Here is a 19,658-nt window from a genome sequence, read left to right as displayed (position 1 = left end):
TCTAATGATACCCACATGTCGCTTTACAGGGATGTGTTCTTTCCTGCTTCCCTGTCATGACTTCTTTTGCTCTGCGGCTACGTGTGCCTGCTGGAACGAGGCGATCGGACTCTTATTGGCACATGAAACTTCGCGTAATCATTGTATGGTTATCATTTCGTGCTGACAATTAATGGGAAGCGAAAGCGCAAATGGGTATACTGCAGCGCGGATACGACAGCAAGAAGCAAATATACAATGTCATGGTGCGTAGATACGACCACAGAAGATGAAGCCAAAGAACGAGATGGAACAGATCTCTACATATTCTCTCCAACCGTCCACGCTGTCAAATGTCTTGGAAGTTGCTACCGGATAGGCTCCTCGAGCGCGGCCTCAAAGTCGTCTTCCTCATCTTCCTCGTCGTGCTCAACTGGCGCCTTGATAGGTTTCGGCTTCATATTAGCACGGATGGATGATACTATAGCCCTGGAGTACTCAGAGCTATTTGCCTTTAGTCTCCCAAGCTCGCGTCCTGCCACAGTGAAAACGAACGTGGATTGTTCGGGCCGTTGAAACGTGTTGTACAGTACCGATGCTTTGATGGTATCCCACAGACATGCTCCAGGCGTAAGATACTCATCCATAAGAGGTCGAATATCGGGATGGCCTAAGAAATCGATGTACAAAGTCAGTGTACGTTTCACACACAATCCGTGTACGGGAGAGCTTACCAGGATCGTCAGGCCGTATAGCCTGGTACCGTTCGTAACAGGTGTTCACGAGAGTGTTGAAGTGGTCGTTTGTGCTCATATTACTGTGGACCCCAGCGTTCCAAGTATTTTTCACTTCTCTCAGTTTGCCAGTCAGAGACAAAAGTTCCTTCTCGATCGTCTTCGATCTGTTCTCACTAAGGTGCTTACTCGGATAAAGCAATGCCTCATCCAGTTGGGAAGCTTTCAAGAAGACGGATTTGAGCTGCACCATTGTCTCAATATTGTGCGCTCTTACAACATCGAAGTAGATGTAGTCAATTGCATGCTTGGAGTCGTATCGGTATGGCTTCTTCCGGGATTTCTCGACTTCTGTGGAGTCCTTGGTGTTGAAGCAATCCTCCATCGCGGCCTTGTAAACGGGCTGCTTTGGTTGTTTTGGTAGTCGGCGTACCCACCGATCGAAGTCCGCCTGTGTAAAAACATAGCCTTGTTTGGAAGCATCGACTAGCAAGTCGTGCATATCATACAGCTGCTCAAGCTTTGGTGAATATATGCGATTTTCGCTGTAGGCTTGCTTCTCTGCAATGGTGGTGACGAAACCAAGTAGAGAAGGATTATTGCGGAATTCGAATGCTTTACAGAGGAATTTATCCACTGTTTCCGGGTTGCCGGTATCCATGATATCCTTGAGCCTTTCACTTCGTGTTTTTATGCCATACTTTGCAGGATCAGGGGGCTGTACTGGCGCTGGCGCATTCAGAAATGGCTGCACAAGTGTGGTTTCCCAGCATATCCAGAACATATCACCATCGTAATCACCACCTTGAAGTTTTCCGGCTAGTGGGTAACGGCCTTTACACGGAAAGACCACTACATCTACTAAATGCGATAGTTCAGGGCGTATGGTTGTGCGCACTTTCTGGATGTCTGAGCGGCGACAAGCAGGCTGACGGGCGACTAAAGCTTCCATATCCCTAAGACAGAGGTACTTCTCGTCTGTCTTCTCGTCGACGAATGAGGATGAGAATTGCACCTGGATTTCTCCTGGCTCCAAAACCCCGAGAGGATCCGCTACACCATACAAAAAGGCCGATTTTGCAAGCGGTACCCGCAGCTTGGATTCCTGGAATATTTGCTTGGTCTGAATAAAGCGTTCGAGGCTTCTGGCAAGATACGGAAACCTGGTGGGTAAAAAGCCCGATTCTAGTAGAAACTTTAGCTTTTCCTCTAGAGATAATGGCAGTGCACCCTGCCAGGAAGGTTCAGTCCGGGTCTTTGCGCCGTTCTGGTGAACCCAATCGTACGTCTTGACAGGATCTGGAAGCAATTCTAGCAGCTTCTTGCGTTGCGTATCGAGGCACTCCCTCATGAGACCAGAAACAGCTTCTTTCTTTATGCCTCGATCAATCAAGATAGGAATGAACGATATATGGAGTTCCGATGGTGACGGCGCGGAACTGTAGTTGGACACCTCAAAAGTTCGGTGATGATGTGGCTGGTCGGCAGGTGGGTGAAATTTCTGTTGACTCTTGTTGATTTTGATCCAATATTCGAGATGCTGAGGATCCTTGGTGAATGACTCTGCACTGATCATCCAGAGTCCCTTAGCTCCACCAATACGTCCCTGAAACGCACTCGGTAAAGGACCAGAAACTCCAGTAGCTTTCTTGTATCGCTGCCATATGTCTAATGCGGCACCCACAGAGATGATTGAGCATCCGTCATTCATGACCGTATTGTTAGGAAATGGCTGCCAATGTAGTCTTGGATCGTCAAACCGTGTGTCTTCCGGGTCACTTGAAGCCAAATCATCATCCACGTGGATGATTTGCGATGTATCAAAGCATAATGTTGGAATGGTTCGAGAAAGCCCGAGTTCAATGCGAGCAAAGGCTTTGCAAAAACCCTGGTTCTCGTTGGTATCAAACGGTAGGAACTGATGAATCATCCGACCCACTGAACACGGTTGCTTAATGCCCCATCCTTCTGTCGCGAAGAGTACAATTCTTTTTTCGTGGACCGTATCCTTCCGGCGGGCGTTCTTACTCCTTTTCAAATCTTCAATGTGGAAGGCTCTCCATTTACGACCCAAGAAGGAATGTTCGGTAAGGAGCCATGCTTGCCATTGACTGCGAATTTGTTGCACCTGATCAGCGTTGTAGCGGGGCGTCTTGGAAGAATCAAATTTGGGTGTGTGCAGGTAGAGGAAGCGGTCTGAACCAAAGATTCGCTCAAATCGACACGATTTGTCTGCCTGTACCGGTAACAGCGTCGGATAGACAACGGGACCAGTGTCTTTTAGACTGAAAGTGATGTGCCCCTTAAATACGTAACCATCAAATTTGCGTTTCGCCGATGGCCAGAGGCGACTTGACTCACGCAGCTTCACAGGTGTAATGCTGTTATTTTTCTCAATGAAACGCCAAAAGGCTTCAGGATCAGAAGACACGGTAGATACGTCCATGCCACGGACCAAGTGCTGTACTTCGACGGAGTGCTCTATCGCTAGACGTTGACAGATAAAGAGGATATGGTAAGGAACGTGCTCTAGTGCTTTAGGGAGCTCACCCACGAAGAGATTCTGGTTGGGGAGATCGCGTACTTCGTATGACATCTTTAAGGGAGACTGTGTGTCAAGAGATGTCTGCCCTTGATAGTTTGGTACCCCATTGGATGGGAATAGTGTCGAATCCGATGTGTAGGCTTGCTGATCGCTCTGGTTGGTAATGAGAGGCGCTTGAAGATTTCCTTGCCTCTCATTTGGAATCAATTCCGATCTATTCCGCTTGTCTTCAACCTCGACAGAGGCCTGAAGGAGACTGTCTTCATCGATAGAACCAAAAGTCGACCGGCTTTGACCGCTGCTTCCTTGGGAAAAGACTTCATTGAGATCTCGCTGAATGTCTTGTTCGAATACTCCATTTCCTGAACGCCAAATAGCTTGGTAGAGATCGCGATCATCTAGGGAATCCACTGTATTCGAACTTATCTTTGTCAATCTAGGCTCGAGCAGGCTCGTCTCCTGGAGATCTCTGACAGCATCGATTGACGTAAACGAAGTGTTTGTAGTAGCTGCTGTCTCCTGGGAAGAAAAAGATGTGTTGTTGAAGGATGTGTTGGCCGAGGATAAGCCTGAAGGTGCAGCCTGGAAAGATCGAGCCATGTTGAGAGTCGGCTTCACGAACTGTGGCGGTGCGATGGGCGAAGATTTGATAGACTTGACAGTCTGCTTCCCTTTGGAGGTTTTGGTCAACTTTGCCGAGTTCTCAGAACGACCGGAGCTTTCGTAAGGCCTTTTCTTGGTGATATGTAAAGAGACATGATTACTTGCCTGATAAAGCGTCTGTGCTGGCCTAGTAGACGGTGATGGTGAGGGCGATGGGGATGGGGATGGCGATTGTGGTGTCTCAAATTCTTGGTCCGTCTCATTATCAGTGTCAACGTCTGTAGGTGACCCTGGATCGATGGCCGTCGCATACGATTCACGCTCATCTTGCTGGACGTCGAGCGAACGGTTTGTTGCCTGTGGAACTGACTTTACTCCTGTGCTCTTTTTAGCTCTTGCATAATACTTTCCCCTTTGCACATGCTATTACTTGGCAACTAGTTGTGGGGTAGAGTGCTAGGCCGACAACTCGCACTAGAAAGAGATAGTAATTCGAGCAACATAGGTTATGAATTGCACCCAGTTATTGAGCATAGACATCCTCTACCGATGTGGTAAAAGTGCAGGTAGAAACTTCGGAGGGCGTAAAAAGCAAGTGTACCTACCACTTGAGGATGTGGTCAAACTTTTGGGCGGTTCATTTTTTGGCATCCTACCCCTCGGAACCAGTTGTGAGTTTTTCGTACGGGACAAAATCTCATGAAGTTCTTTAAGACGCTTTTCGCGTGTCAGACTCGGAGCAAGGCTTTCAAATTCCCTGATCGCATGATGCAGGGCTGGCTGTGCGCTGTAGAACAGCAACTTAACAAGCGCACAGATCTTGTCTGGAGTATCATCCACCTTCGATCTTTTTGGCGACCATTCAGCGCCACGAATCTTTAGGCCAACCTTCCATTCTTTCTCCAGCGAGCGAATTAGGTCGTCGATGGCTGCCCCAGGGCGGCGGAGGTGCGGAGTTCCCGGTAGCGAAGCGGCAGGACCACCGTTACCCGTCATGACGCAGGGCAACAGCGTTCCAACACGCCTCGTGGTTCATGCGATCAGATCAATGACATGAACTCTTGCGAGCAAAAGAGAGCGAATATGGGTTGGAGGAAATGTGATATGGTGGGGTAGGTTGCGGAAGGCTGGGGATACTGGATGTGTGCCTGAGGCAGCGATTGCTGGGCGTTGAAACCAATGGTCTGTGCATGCAACGCGTTATCACGCAGTCACGCGGCGGGACCATTCACCGAGGAATACAGTTCCACCACTAATCCACGCAGCGCCTTCCAAGAGCTTAGTCAGTAACCAGAAAAAAAAACGTTTCACAGTATCTCCGGAGAACACATCATAGTCCTCACTAAGCTTCTTAAAGCTATCGCCGTGGACAATGGTAACCTGTGGCGTGGATAGGAGAAGAATATCATGTGTCATATACGGCTCCATGAGGTCGTCTAGATTTGTGCCATTTCGCTTTTCGCACTATGGCGGATATTTTCCCAAACATGCAATAGGTATTCGTGAAATTCAATGAACCGTGAACCAAGCCCCATCCTTCCCAAATCCAAGCTCTTTCAAGCTTAGACCTTCATCTCCTCGAGACCGTGCTTCCAGACGGTAACGTAGGGTGTGACACCATCCTCGCGGTAGTTGAGGAGGACGATCATGCCATCGGGGTTCATGGACTCGCCGGTGAAGAACTCGTAGTCCTTGAAGTTGCTGATGATCTTCTTGGCGTAGCCAGAGGCCTTGGTCTCGAAGTCCTTGATGGTGGCCTCGTCAGCACCCTTGCTCTTAAGGGCCTCCTTGACTGCCTTCATGTAGCCTGCATCTCGTTAGTCGTGCGCTTCTTGTAATTTCTGCTAGCGTATTTACCCTTGAGGTAGGTAAGGTAGCCCTTCTTGTCGAAGCCGGTCTCGTTCAGGCGGAAAGAGTAGACGACGTCGATCTTGGTCTCCACGTTGTCCTCGGCACCCTCCTCTTGCTCCTCAGCAGAAGCATTGGCACCAGTGTCTATGCGATGTTAGCTCTGTGACTGATCCGTCTGCATTGGCGGGACCCACCGAATGATTCTCCTCCGACGTTGATCTTGGTGCAGTCGGCCTCGTAGACGACGCCGTCAATCTCCTGGAGGTTGTAGGAGTCAGAGATGATCTCGTCACCGGTGAGGATGTCCTGGAAAAAGGTCAGTACTCTGCGTCTAGTAGGGAAAACGTGTTATCCTCGTATGCGCAAAGCATGGTGAAGGCTCGCAGGGAAGGCGGGGTAGTAGCGCAGGCAAGAGCGACGCAGCGCAGGCAGAGCGTACCTTGTAGATGAGCATTTTGGCGGTGGGTGTGGAGTATGGGATAGAGTGGAAAGAGTGTAGGTTGGTCGGGGCTGGCAGTCGAGGGGTTGTAGACTGGAGCGGAAAGGAAGCGCTGGACTATAAGGGTGTGAGAGAGAATTTGGTGGGGTCGAAAATTGGGTGTGAAAGCGGGCTAGCCGCAAACAGTAGCAGCCATGGGCTGGCCGTGCGCACAGGGCGGGTGGCGAGAAATGCAGGCCGGTGGCTTTGCGACGACTAGGCCGGCCCGGGTGCTCGGCGGCGAAATGTCATGATGCGCGCGTATATCGTAAACCCCCGTCATGCCTTGCTCCTGTCACCGGCACGCAGCACCACTCTCACACGACTTTCACCTCCACATCGCTCCGCTCACCTCAGCCTCTCCTTTCTGAGCCCGACCGGTCAATTGCAAGCCCTTGGCCAAACACTTCAAGCGACCCTCCGTCGTCCGCTGCATCGCTCCCTTCTCCCTAATTTCCCTGGTCCGCGGCTTCCGGCCTTGTTCCGTCTTTGTCACCCCGTAGCTGACGCTGCGGTCCCGCCACGAGCAAGCTGCTTCCTTCACCATCGTCACCGGCTACTCTGCGCTGCTTCTCCACCTCACATAGTTACCTCTGTAATCGATAATCGCCTCTCCCAGGGCACCTCTGCCGCATCATGGCGAGCGCAAACACAACATCATACGACCTCCCGCCGCTCCCCGAATACACCCTCGAACCTCTCCAACCGCTCACATCGTGGGCATCCGACGCCTTCATACAAGCGGCATTGCCTGTTGTTGGCTACTGGGTCGTCTCTCTGATCTTTCACGCCATTGATGTTTACGACCTGTTCCCGCAATACCGCCTGCACACGCCAGCTGAGGTCCTCAAGCGCAACCATGTTTCACGATACGAAGTACTACGCGACGTTATACTCCAGCAAATCATCCAAATAATTGCCTCCTTCAGCCTGTCGTTATTCGACGACGCGCCCACGACTGGCAAAGCTGACTACGATGTCGCTTGGTACGCGCAAAAGATCAGGCTCGCACAACGCGCCGTCCCATACGTCTTGTCTGCAGTAGGCGTCAACCCAATTGTGCTAGCCTCCAAGGTTGCTACTTCTCAACCGATGCTCTCTTCTGTTCTTGTCGGAGGCAAATACCCCGCGCTGCTGCAGACAGCGACAATTGCCGGAGAGCAGACTCTGGTTCCCGCTTTTGCTTCATGGGAGATGGCTGTCGCTAGCTTTGCGTACTGGTATGCCATACCCGCCCTCCAGTTCAGTGCTGCTATTGTCATCATGGACGCGTGGGAGTACATGCTGCACCGTGCGATGCACTTGAACAAGTGGTTATATGGTAAGGCCTGACCGACATAATGCTCCCGACGCCTTTTTTAACATGAATAGTAACTTTCCACTCACGCCACCACCGTCTTTACGTGCCATATGCCTACGGAGCTCTGTACAACCACCCGATCGAAGGATTCGCGCTCGATACCCTGGGTGCTGGTTTGAGCTACCTGCTTACCGGCTTGACAATGCGTCAGTCCATGTGGTTCTTTACGGGATCTACCATCAAAACGGTCCTCGATCACGGTGGTTACGCTTTTCCCTACGACCCTATCCACTGGATCTTCCCCAACAATGCCGCTTACCACGATATCCACCATCAAAGCTGGGGTATCAAGACCAATTTCTCGCAACCCTTTTTCGTCTACCTTGACCGACTTGGTGGAACAATGTACAAAGGCGATGTAGCCGCCAAGTACGAGCGTGCTCGTCTTACGGCGCAGCAGAAGGTCGACCAAGAAAAAGAGAATGAAGCTACCGCAGTGCCTCTGCCAATTGCTACAGCCTCCAGTCTGTCACAAGACGAGAGTGCGGTGCCACAAGGCGCATCCACGCCTCGCATTTCACGAAAGAAGGCCAGCAGCATTTCATCGACAGCGGGCACGAACTTCAAAGACCTAACGAACAAGGTCAACCAAAACTTGCACGGCAGGAGAGCCAACGTTCTAGGGCTAGAAAGCTCGCATTGATGGTACTGATTTTCTTCTCCTACTTACACAAACATCACAAGGTTACAGTAATGTATAGTTCTCTGGTGTATAACTCCCGGGTAGCTTTCTTGCGTCTGCTGCATTGTATTACTTTCTTGCATGTTCCGATAGCTTCACATTTACCCCTGGTTGTTCTTGAGATACGGCCTGTTATTCTGTCATCATTCGCTCACGGACTGTACGATTTTGGGACGGCGTTTTCTGGATGGTTTGGACCGCATTGAATTTGAGTTGGTCAGCTACAATACTAGATTGTTTATTGCCTACAATCTAGTTCTATGCCACACTTTTGAATATGTGGATGACTTACAACACAATGTTTTACTCAGTCAATCTTAGCTGATACACCAACTCTGTCTCAATGAGACTGTCTTCAATTCCAGCACCCCGTGGACGCCGACCTTTGGCCATGGTGCGTATGGTTCTATTTAAATCTCCATCTAGTACAACTCGTACCCCTCAAGCCGTTCCATGACATATGTATACATATTAATAGCTTTCACAGATTGTACTCACACGTGTCAAATATATGTATTGACACCATTGATGAATCATGAGTTCACAACGTTTTTCTGCAATTGCACCTTTTGGTATTCTTAATCTCCTATATCTTCTTCCATACTCGCTACAGATCTATCACAGTAACCTTCACTGCAACTTACCCACAATGCATCACAACCACAAAGACAAATCGCAACACTTTATGATGCGTTCGTTTCTGCACAAGATGGAGACTCGCCGTCTCCACAACAGTGACATGAAAAGGCTTGTCCGGATCCTCAGAAAAGTGCCCGCTCCTACCGAAGAGGATTATGAGCGCAAGGAGGTGCTCTACCGTGAACGTACCAAGAAGGCTATCCAACGTCTTCCCAGTCGGCTGCGCTGCTCGCGGCTCTCCTTTGGTTCTACAAGCCTGTGCTCGATACACAATGATCTAAATCAAAACCTGGTCAACGACATATGGAGCTGGATACGCCACGAATTTGACGGCGCTATCGGAAAGTTTCTCTATCCACTTATCATGTCTGACGGTGTTCTAACAGCCGACCAGAAGTATCAAGTCCGCCAATTGGAACCAGTGTTACAAATGTGGCAACCCAATTTCAGCGTCGAAGCCTCCGCTCCACCGGATCATGAGCCAATCCATTGTGGATCCAGATGGCACTACCAGCAAAACAAATGCTCGGCCTGTATAATGGCGCGCATCGGCTCCCACGAAAACGTCCTTTTTGCGTTGTTCGCAGGAATGGTTGGCCGTTTCAACACCAAGGCATTTACCACAATGGACGCCCTCCGCAGCGTTGCTGGTTGGGATAGTATGAAGAGCAAACGTCTTAGATTTGTGCGTTATTGGGTCCGGAAAACAATTGGAGATACTGCATTGCTGAGAGCGGGCGACCTAGGTCTGGAGCTTAAACGCCTTCGCGTCCAGTGGAAGCATGAGCGATACCATCAGCCTCGTTTACCTTCTCGGAAAAGGATGCAGAAGACACGCGGTCTGGCTTTAGATCAAACCTCAAAGATTCCGATTGAGACTGTTCATGTGCACCCTCCTGGTCGTTCTACAACCAGTACTGTAAGCTTGCAACAATCCAACCAGAGAGCCACTCCGAAGCTGTTGGACCAAAAACTTGGTCCCAATCCCCGACCTCCAGATGCAAACAGCCTATCGCCATTAGAAGATCTGGGTTTCCAGCTTGAAATGCCCAGCATGCGTGAGCGGACGTATACAATTCCTGGCGACCAGCAAGATGTTCACCCGGCTTTGAGGGAATGCCCTACGTCCGTATCTGTCCACTCGCCAATGAACGCTTCAGAACAGTTCCACGAATCGAGAAGCCCAGATGGCTCATACGGCACCTTGGAGCCTGATGACAGGATGAGTTTCGTTGCTCCTAGGCCGGCCCTGCTTCACCCACCCCTCACACTCGATCGTAAGCCTCTGCAGAGATTGAGATCTATGAACAATGATCTTCGTGCAGACTCCATCCACAACATTGCTCCTTCGATGATCTCGTGTGCCTCAACCAAACTGTACGCCCCGTCTGTTGCAACAACCCGTACAATCGCCTCTTACAACGGTGGCCCGTCTTCTCGTGCCAACTATGTGGATCCCCTCGACAACCCCATCTATAATTACATCGAAACGCAAGAGGAGCGCGTAGAAAAGTATCGCAGGCTCCTAGCCACGCGCCCTGATTCTGACCCTTTCGCCGAGTACGAAGATGACGCTATGGTGCTTCCAAGACCACAGCGACAGTCCATGTACTCTGCTTTCGGAGACAACGCGTTTGATGACAGCCGTTTCGACAGAATTGACGAAGAGATCGCGGAAGATGAAACCGAGGATTGGGAAAAGACCGAGCCTGATGGAGACGATGAGCTATTCTCAGAGGAAAGAGGCATAGGGGTGGAATGAGGAGTTTGATGCAAGTGTGCGCTCTGATGATGTGGATTGAGCAATAAATAGCATTGTTTTCATGCCCCGAAACTGTGTGCTTCTGACCAAAGATACCCGAGACGTTTTAGTGTGGTGAATACGAGAAGTCAGTGTATCTTTCACATGCACCTATACCATTACAACTCACGACTCATCCTAGTTTTTAGGAGCTTAAGTGGGATATACAGTGAAGGCATCAAGCACCATCTATGGCGGTAAGACACTGCGAGAAGTGAAGTATGAGGGTCGTCAAGTGAGAGTTTACTTGACGGGATTTGCTCCGGTTTGAGAGACGTAACATGCAAAATAGTGTGGCTCAGGCTACAAGTTTCGCATCGCAAGTTGTCTTCAGTGCCAACCACGGCTGGTTTGGAAGATCAATGCAGCTGACCTTTGGGTCTCTATATTGTTATTCAGGCAGTGATGTCACCGCCAAACCCAATCGGCCGTCGGACTGGACCTTGTTTCTTGTACGGCACAATGGCCATGGCTTTGTAGGTTTTACCCATGCCATTCGGCCCTCTGTCGACCAGACGCTTCCAGCCTGTTTCGAGGCGTCTTCTTGTATCCTCATCCTTCGCTGCCTTGAGTAAGCGATCGGCGCGCTCTTTGATGCCCATTGTCGACAAAAAGAAGGACTGTTCAACGGGCCCATGAACCTCAACCCCAGGAGAGGCATCTAGAGCTGCATCTGCGAGAGCGAGGAAGTCCACATCAGCCGAAAGGTCGACCAGACCTGGTGACGCAAAAGGTGAGACAGTGGTATGTGAGCGAATGCCCCTGAGAGTGTTCGCTGGGATAGTATCCAAAGGGCCGTAGTCCAAGATCAAGGCTGCACCAGACGGTTGTGTCTTTACAAAGCTTTCCTCTTCGACAGCATTTTTCCCTGAATAGTTTTGAGATGCTGAGACGTTGCGAGACTTCGCATTGTCGCCACCTATCCGTACCGCAAAGTCGGATACGTAAGCAAAAGATTCAGGCGAAATCTCAATGATCGCATCGGGTGTATCCTCCAGTTTCTTGTAACGATCAGACAGTTTCGGCAAATACAAAGAGTGTGGCGTTGGTGTCTTCGAAACGGTCAGTTCAAAGTCCAGTTTCTCATCTTCTTTATTTGACGACGAAGAACTAGCTGCATTCAAGTTGGAATACGGCGAGGTTGGCGATACTACCAGCTCATGCCAGGTGTTCTTGGGTGTCGTTACTCCATGCTTTGGTTTTATGGGACCGGTGGGTGTGATGATGGTCGATGAGGCTGGCACTGAGGACTGCGCAATGTTTTGGAAGACATGGATCGGGAGTGCGTCGAAGAACTCGTGAGCGAGGATGAAAGGGGTTGCCGTATGCTCTACAAATGTTGTCAGCCCTATGTCAACCAGGCGAATGGAGTTCAGAACCCACCTTTTGGTACAAGCCGTATGTCTTCGCACCACTCAATCTTGCAGGCTGGCATATATTTGCATTGTGCAGTCAATCCAATGCTGCTCTTCTTCAGATCCTCGGTGCCGGAAAGCAACTTTGCTTGTTGTTTCTGCAAGTAAGGTGACGCTTCGACAAGATAAATGGCTTCAATGCTTCTAGTAAAAGCCTTGAAGCTCGATATAGTCTATCTCTGTGTCAGTATGCTCTACTTTCTCTTCTCTTGCGAATGTATTTACCCTTAGAACATCGTCCATTAACGTTCCTCGACCTGGACCAACCTCAATAATCTGCACCTTTTCTTTCTTTCCTTGAGCCAGCCACTCCGCATACAGCCATATACCAATAAGCTCGCCAAATACTTGACTGATCTCTGGTGATGTCACAAAGTCGCCTTTTGTACCAAACTGATCCTGTCCGCTTGACGTCTGTCTCGTGTAATAACCGCCTTCGGGGTGAGTAAGGCATTGCCGCATATACGCCGCTACGGAAATTGGGCCCGTCGTCTGGAGTAAAAGTTAGCAATGCCTTTTTAATCGATGATGGGCTCATACCGTGATAGCTTCAGCCAGCGTCTTCGCAAGCGGCGTCGACCATTGCCGTTCCGGACCATTTGATGTAGAAGTAGAAGACCATCGAGAAGTGCATTTAGCTGTTCGGTTCGAAATTGCTCGTGGCCCTGAACCACCACACCTTGTCGCCGTCCGTAGTAGATTCAGAGATTTGGTCCTCATGTCGATATGCGTTACCGAAGTTCCATGACGTCGGCGCGTTCGGAACTACAAAAAGTTTAGATCGGAACGCCAATATGAACGAAGCTATGACCATCACTTAAAGCTTCCCACGTGCTATCCGTCGATCCAACGCCATCTGCATCAGAGTACACCAAGCAACTCTTTGTACAAACCGAACGAGGAGATTTAGAATTTGCATAAACCTTCGTCAATAAGCAGGTAATTTGGAGTAGAATAGGCGAAAGTTTCACTGCGTACAAGAGAGAGAGAGACAGAAAGCGCCATGGCATCACGGTGGGCGAATGAGGAAGCAGACAAGGCCGAGGAAGCGCGTCGAAAGAAAGAAAAAGAAGAGAAGAAGCGCCTGAAACTCCAAAAACAGCAAGAGGCGGAGGCAGCAGCACAGGCAGCGCAAGAGGCAGAATCTAGACCCGCAAAGCGACGAAGATTATCAACAGGAAACGATGATGAGGAAACCCCGAAGCTAAAAGAGGACCAAGTTGAGAGGCAGCTCTTACAATTTGAAGGCGGACTTTGGGGTCCGTGCCGACATATTTCTAATTTCGAGACCCTCAACCAGATCGAAGAAGGCTCATATGGCTGGGTATCAAGAGCGCGCGACATTACCACTGGCTCAGTAGTCGCCCACAAGAAAGTCAAAATGGACTACAATCAGGACGGCTTCCCAATCACCGCGCTACGAGAAATCTCGATCCTGCAACGCTGCAAACACACCAACATTGTCGATCTATTGGAGGTTTTATCCGGCGACGACCCACAAGAATGCGTCCTAGTCATGGGATTCTTCGAGCATGACCTCAAGACGCTACAAGAAGACATGAGTGAGCCTTTTATGGCGAGTGAAGTCAAGACGCTCCTACGGCAATTGGTTTCTGGGGTTGGGTTTCTGCACGACAACTTCATTATGCATCGGGATCTGAAAACATCAAACATTCTACTTAACAACCGCGGACAGCTCAAGCTCGCTGATTTTGGTATGGCGCGATATGTCCCACCTGCGAATGCGCCCCTTACACAGTTGGTCGTCACGCTATGGTATCGCGCCCCAGAACTCTTGTTAGGCACAAGAGATTACGGGACCGAAGTCGACATGTGGAGCGTAGGTTGTGTATTCGGCGAGTTACTTGCCAAAGAACCACTATTACAGGGCAAAAACGAGGTCGATGAGCTTTCCCTCATCTTCTCGCTCTGTGGCCTTCCTTCGGAAAAGACCTGGCCACAATTTTATCGCCTGCCAAACTCCAAATCATTAAAACTACCACGCGACCATCGTAATGCCCCAGGCTTCAACCGGGCAAAGTTCCCCTTCCTAACAGCATCCGGTATCGAACTCCTGTCTTCACTGCTATCCCTGAACCCCGCCCATAGGCCCACAGCACAAGAAGTCTTGGAACATCCTTACTTCAAAGAGCAACCGAAACCGAAACAGACCGAAATGTTTCCGACATTTCCAAGTAAGGCAGGACAAGAGAGGAGGAGGAAGAAGAGTCCTAATGCGCCGAAGAGGGGAGAGGCGCCAGGGGGGATGCAGGGCAACCTGGACTTTAGCAGCATCTTCAAAGGGCGAGAGGAGGAAGAGAAGGGAGCTGGGTTTCAGCTCAAGATGACTTGATGGATCAAGAGATGAAGCGAAGTGTATACACGTGGGGGGCAGTTTCGATATGGGGAACATGAACTCAGTCCAGTTAGGGAAATGGGCCTTCGATTTTTGAATGCCGGTAGCCTGGCTAAAAGAATATTCTCCTACGTGAACATGCAGATATCACCAGGCCTTCCCCAAAGATAGCAGCCAAAGGTTCGCATCTCTCATCTGCGGTCCCGACTCCGACTACGGTCGCTTCCATAGGAGCTATAACTGGGACTTCTCCTTCCTCCACCTCCACGGCCTCCTCTCCTTGGCAGACTATCCCGCCTGCCGTAGCCTCCTCCCCCACTTCGTCTTGGTGGTGTTCTGGATGGAGACCGACTGTAAGAAGACCGCGACATGCTTCGCCGTGGTGATCGACTGCGAGATCGTGTGTACGACCGGGGTCGTCCTCCATAACCCCCTCGTCCACCACGGCCGCCTCCACCTCTTCCTCGACCCCAGTGTCCTCGATCAGGCGACATTCGGCGCGGTGGGGAGCGATAACGCGATGGTCCGTCCATAGGTGGTGGTCTGTATGCGCCAGGCGGCCCTCCACCTCTGGGCGCTCTTCCACCGCGTCCGTAACCACCATCGTAGTCGTCGCGCGGTGGTGGGCCCCTGCGCGCCGGCGGAGGCGTCTGTGAGAAGCGACGTCGAGGAAGGACAATCGAAACTTGAATTTTCGCTCCGTCTAATTGTGCGTCGTGCATCTTCGCGATCGCACGTTCGGCGTCGTCGATCTCTTCGTAGAGAATATAGGCTATTCCGCGATTGATGTTGACTATTTGGCAATCAGTCCTGCGTTTGTGAAGAGGCCGGGTAAGACATACAAGTCGGATTCATGGGCATCCTGAGTTCTTTAATGGTACCGTACTTGCCAAATATTTCGCGCACATGATCCTCTTTGACATTCCTGGTCAAGGCTTCTACTACGATCTGCTGGAGGATGAGCAAGGTGCTGGTGGAGGAAGGCTGAACCAGAAGCAAGCTACGAAAGTTGCATTTAATAATATAAACTTGCTTACCTTTGCGCTTCTAGGTGCTGGCGACCCATCTCTTGGTGTTGGACTACGGGTATAGCTCCTTCCTCTTGAACGCGACCTGCTGTCCGGTGTGTAGCTTCTTCGCCCATTGCGTCTTGGTGACGGTGATCTAGGCGACCGCGATCGACTGACTGAACGGGAACGTGTGAGCGACCGCGGTGTTACTGAGCGTCGCGGTGATACTGAATGCGCCGAACGAGGACGAGTGAGTGATCTCGTACGCGACCTGTCGCGAGAAGGGCTGCGCGTGCGTGAGCGTGCGGGAGATGGAGAACGAGACGGCATGCTTTGGATAGTGGCGCAGTTATAACCGTGTCTTATATTTGCTCTATGCTCGTCAATGTGCATTCATCAGTTGGATTTGGTGTTGTTCTATCAAGGACGCCAAACGCGACGTAACTTTCGGGTAGTGAGCTGTAAGCTTCTGGAAGCTTATCTTGGCGTTAGCACGTGACGAGCAGAAGAAGTCCATGAACGGCGGCGCAATAACAGCAGAAATAGCCAGCACGATGGACATGTGACGACGCTTTTGAAAGGAAAAGAGCTCGACTTGAAGAGTGAACCAAAACGCAATGTAAAGACCTGGATGTTGCATAGCCCTCAGCTACTATCGTGTCAACCTCCCCGCGGAGCTCGATGTTACGTAGCTGCAATCTCATGTGAAGATTGTCTTCAAACAGGTCAAAGGCAGCCTGCGCATTAGACGTGTGAAGGACTCTGACTTTTCGTTCGACGTCTGCCGCTGTTGGACTGTTGGACCGATTGCTAGATTGCCAGCACTTTGACCCGCTATCCGTTGTCGACCCCAGAGAGCGGCGGATACTAGGCGGGTATCGCGGTGGACATAGCTAAATGCGGCGCGCTCACTTCCCTTGCGTCTAGGCATCAAGAGCAGTATCGACCCCCACGCTGTAAGCAGCTGCATGATGGCGCAAAAAAACGCGTGATGAGTTGTTAGATTAGAAGCTCAGAGGTTTGCATGTTGAAATTGGAGGAGTGAATAGCGTCTGTGAGATTTGATCGCGAGAGGCGGGGTCAAAACAGCCCCACTATCAAATCGCAACTTTAGCCCAACAACGCAGCCTTGAACACCCTCACCGCATTTACCCTCTTGCTCTGCTTAGTCAAAAGTACCTGCATCACTTCGTCGCACCCCTCTTCACTTTCTCATCACTACAAGCTTCCACAGCACGCACATCAACCCCTCGCAAACATGTCCTGGCAAGGTAAGCAGCTCAAGACGCCAACTTGGAAAGGTGGTGGCTAACATTGAACGTAGAATACGTTGACACCAGGTACGCTTTGCCTCGCAACGAGTAGCCGTCCATATCTAACGCTCTTATCTAGCCTCGTCGGCACCGGCAACATCGACAAGGCCCTCATCTGCGACGTCGAGGGCGCAACTGCCTGGGCCGCATCCGCCGACTTCTCGGTACGTCGTCCGTTTAACACGCGCCAGATGCTGCAAGCGTCCCTGATGCGAGGCTCTGGTAGCGCATATACGATGCATTGATGCTGACGGAGTACAGCTTTCCGCTGAGGAGAGGGCTGCCATCGCCAGGTCTTTCGGCGACAAGTCAGAGCCCAAGAAGGTCATCTCGGAGGGTGTCAAGGTCAATGGCGTAAAATACATGACCATCGAGGCAAGCGATGACTCGCTCAAGGCAAAGAAGGTACCATACCAGACACAGTCCACAACATAGCATACAGATACTGACAACAACTTCAGGGCAAAGAGGGCGTTGTCGCCTTCAAGACCACCCAAGCCGTCATTATCGCCCACCACCCCGACACCATTCAGACCCCCAACGCCTTCAACTCAGTAGTTGAGCTCGGCGAGTACCTGAAGAAGCACGGAATGTAAAGCGCCTTCGATTCGAGACTGTCTGTACTTTAGGGATATTTGCATAACCAGTTGAGGAGCGATGAATGGCATCATGGGTGACTGCTCATGGATATAGATATGATTGACGATGGACGAAATAGCGATATTGAAGGATCCTCTTCGATACAATGACAAACTCAACCCCTAAGGCCTGACCCTTTTTACTGCACTCTCAGACTGATACTGTGATTCACCCCGCCAATGAGGTTCATCTAGTATTAAGCTTCAAGTTGCCATCGCCGATAGGATGGATGAGCTGTAGCGTTCCATATTCACATGTGTCATTGCGAAAATGAATTAGGTTCGACGAAAATCACGAACCTTAGAGAATCATCATGGTAAGGACAGCCATGGTTAAGTTGGCGGCTGCAGTATGGAAAATGAAGGACTGTATCAAGGTATAAGCCGACATCCGACCCGAGAACGAAATGAAAATCTATAGTCCCTTCATGCTTCCCAATTTCTTCACGACCTTCTCCCCAAATGCTCTCTGTAACTGTGCAGCGACAACTTCCCTCTTCTCGTCTGCATCTTCATCGAGGTCAAACGCCACGGGACCTTGAAGACAAGCCGTAATCACACCTTCTACTGTATTGCCTAGGTGACTTTTCACACCACGAAGATGTTGTGGTTCCTTCTCCAACAATCTCTTCTTAACACCCCAGGTATCTTTAGGTCGGGCGTTCTCGAGGTCAATACAGACAATCTGGTCGATGGGCCTCCAGTAAGCAATCTCCAACAGGACAATACCGAGCGAGTAAAGATCAAAGGATTTCTTGTAAGACTCTCGACCGCCGGCGTCCTCACGATTTCCTTTGTGTTGTACAGACGGATGGCGGTAGATGTCTGCGGCAGGATTGTCAAGAGGGCGTTCGGTCATATCGTCGCTAGTAGCTGGGCGAGAGTAGTCAAAGCCACTGATGAAAGGATCCGCATAATTGATTTCGCCTTCCATGACCCGGCCGTTGTGAACTTTACCCCCCTTCTTAGGAAACAGTAAGATGTTGGCGGATCGCAAACCCTTATGTAGCCAATCAACTGCATGTAGACGTTCGACTGTCTCAACAAGCAGGCGCATGAGCGTGATGCGATCCGTCAATGAAGGAATGTCGTTTCCAGGGGTAGTAATGAGCGCATGTAAAGATGTAGGCTCCGTATCCATCGGAACAGATGCAGGTTTCTCAAAAACCAAACCAAAACGTCCTTCGTCTTCGTCGATGAAATAGCCGCGGCAGAAGGGTGCTCTGAACCTGACTGTCCTGTTGTGCTTACTGAGCAAAGCAGCTAGTTTCTTGACACGAGCATGGATTTTGGCATCGACTCCACCATCTTGCTGCATAGGACCGGAGGTGTCAGGAGTTTTCCATTCGATCCATACAGGCGTTTTTTTGTAGTATGCTTCCGTACGTACACCCTCATCAATTTCTTGAGGAAATTGGGTGCCTTGCCTAGGTCGTACGTCTGCATAGTGGAGCTTAGTATCGCGGATGTCGTTCGGGAGATCTGGCATATTGATCTCCCGTGCATAGCTTGATGTGAGATCTTCGCGAGAGTCTTCAATAGCAAGGTGAATGAAGTTTTGCTGGGCCAGGGCGGCCAGAGGCTGATGTGCGGCACCGCGAGCTATGACGGCGCCACTATCAATTAGTCCATCGTACTGGGCGTTGTCCATCTCTAGCAATGAGTGTGATCTTTGGAAGCTGATCTGTTCTAACTGCTGAGATTGGTAGATTTGAACCATGTGCGACATAGTCCTGTTCAGCAGGACTATCTGGTCATTGGTACGTGTCTGCATGTCAATGAGAAGGTCCATTTGAGCCTTGTCTAGCGCTTCGTGCATCTTGTCATTGAAGTTGGCCAGTTTCGCAATAAGCTTTTCCATCTTTTGGTGGTCGAAAGTCGCCCATCTTAGTCTCTTGGGCACATCCTTGAATTGTTGCACAAACTTGAGAGACATCTTGACCAGCTCTTCGGTGGGCGGAAACCGGACGGGCTTTACAGGCCCTTCGCTGGAGCCGTTGGTATCATTCTCGATCAACCGGTCCGAATTTTGCAGCACGAACTCTTCAGCTGCTTCCTCCAGGAGAGGATCAGTGAGCCTCTCATATCTGTTGTCTAGTCGGCCGAATGAGAAGAGAAGCTTTTGCTGCTGCTCCATGATGTTGATGATTAGGCCTTTCGACATGTGGTTCAAAACTAGCTTGTCATCTCGATAGTCAAGCTGTACAAGCTTTGCCCAGTTGAGTAGTCGATGTTCCTCGACCTTGAAGTTAAG

At 50.4% G+C, this 19,658-nt stretch overlaps 8 protein-coding genes across 8 annotated transcripts; 4 read left to right on the top strand and 4 right to left on the bottom strand.

Annotated features, from left to right (window-relative positions):
* Window positions 1-347: 347 nt before the first annotated feature.
* Window positions 348-4,512, bottom strand: J4E82_008129 (uncharacterized protein; the record flags this gene model as incomplete). The annotated part of the gene is made up of 3 exons (XM_051734368.1): window positions 348-649; window positions 714-4,238; window positions 4,467-4,512. The coding sequence occupies 3 exons, from the start codon at window positions 4,510-4,512 to the stop codon at window positions 348-350; spliced, it is 3,873 nt and encodes a 1,290-aa protein (XP_051585844.1).
* Window positions 4,513-5,423: 911 nt separating this feature from the next.
* On the bottom strand, window positions 5,424-6,166 carry J4E82_008128 (uncharacterized protein; the record flags this gene model as incomplete). The annotated part of the gene is made up of 4 exons (XM_051734367.1): window positions 5,424-5,668; window positions 5,719-5,856; window positions 5,907-6,018; window positions 6,152-6,166. 4 exons carry the CDS (start codon window positions 6,164-6,166, stop codon window positions 5,424-5,426), a joined length of 510 nt encoding a protein of 169 aa, XP_051585843.1.
* Window positions 6,167-6,826: 660 nt separating this feature from the next.
* J4E82_008127 (uncharacterized protein) lies at window positions 6,827-8,193 on the top strand (the record flags this gene model as incomplete). The annotated part of the gene is made up of 2 exons (XM_051734366.1): window positions 6,827-7,511; window positions 7,562-8,193. 2 exons carry the CDS (start codon window positions 6,827-6,829, stop codon window positions 8,191-8,193), a joined length of 1,317 nt encoding a protein of 438 aa, XP_051585842.1.
* A 688-nt stretch (window positions 8,194-8,881) lies between these two features.
* Window positions 8,882-10,633, top strand: J4E82_008126 (uncharacterized protein; the record flags this gene model as incomplete). The annotated part of the gene is made up of 2 exons (XM_051734365.1): window positions 8,882-10,148; window positions 10,197-10,633. 2 exons carry the CDS (start codon window positions 8,882-8,884, stop codon window positions 10,631-10,633), a joined length of 1,704 nt encoding a protein of 567 aa, XP_051585841.1.
* Window positions 10,634-11,067: 434 nt separating this feature from the next.
* J4E82_008125 (uncharacterized protein) lies at window positions 11,068-12,807 on the bottom strand (the record flags this gene model as incomplete). Its single annotated transcript, XM_051734364.1, has 4 exons — window positions 11,068-12,002; window positions 12,056-12,260; window positions 12,313-12,579; window positions 12,628-12,807. 4 exons carry the CDS (start codon window positions 12,805-12,807, stop codon window positions 11,068-11,070), a joined length of 1,587 nt encoding a protein of 528 aa, XP_051585840.1.
* Window positions 12,808-13,090: 283 nt separating this feature from the next.
* Window positions 13,091-15,808, top strand: J4E82_008124 (uncharacterized protein; the record flags this gene model as incomplete). The annotated part of the gene is made up of 3 exons (XM_051734363.1): window positions 13,091-14,418; window positions 14,675-14,970; window positions 15,612-15,808. The coding sequence occupies 3 exons, from the start codon at window positions 13,091-13,093 to the stop codon at window positions 15,806-15,808; spliced, it is 1,821 nt and encodes a 606-aa protein (XP_051585839.1).
* Window positions 15,809-16,711: 903 nt separating this feature from the next.
* J4E82_008123 (uncharacterized protein) lies at window positions 16,712-17,362 on the top strand (the record flags this gene model as incomplete). The annotated part of the gene is made up of 5 exons (XM_051734362.1): window positions 16,712-16,724; window positions 16,778-16,793; window positions 16,846-16,930; window positions 17,028-17,171; window positions 17,228-17,362. The coding sequence occupies 5 exons, from the start codon at window positions 16,712-16,714 to the stop codon at window positions 17,360-17,362; spliced, it is 393 nt and encodes a 130-aa protein (XP_051585838.1).
* A 457-nt stretch (window positions 17,363-17,819) lies between these two features.
* On the bottom strand, window positions 17,820-19,568 carry J4E82_008122 (uncharacterized protein; the record flags this gene model as incomplete). Its single annotated transcript, XM_051734361.1, has 1 exon — window positions 17,820-19,568. One exon carries the CDS (start codon window positions 19,566-19,568, stop codon window positions 17,820-17,822), a length of 1,749 nt encoding a protein of 582 aa, XP_051585837.1.
* Window positions 19,569-19,658: the final 90 nt, after the last annotated feature.

Source organism: Alternaria postmessia (genome assembly GCF_024291825.1).
Source record: "Alternaria postmessia strain BMP 2775 chromosome Unknown scaffold_62, whole genome shotgun sequence".
Taxonomy (NCBI): domain Eukaryota; kingdom Fungi; phylum Ascomycota; class Dothideomycetes; order Pleosporales; family Pleosporaceae; genus Alternaria; species Alternaria postmessia.
The sequence above is the reverse complement of the archived record's forward strand: the minus strand, read 5'-3'. Positions and strand labels throughout refer to the sequence as shown.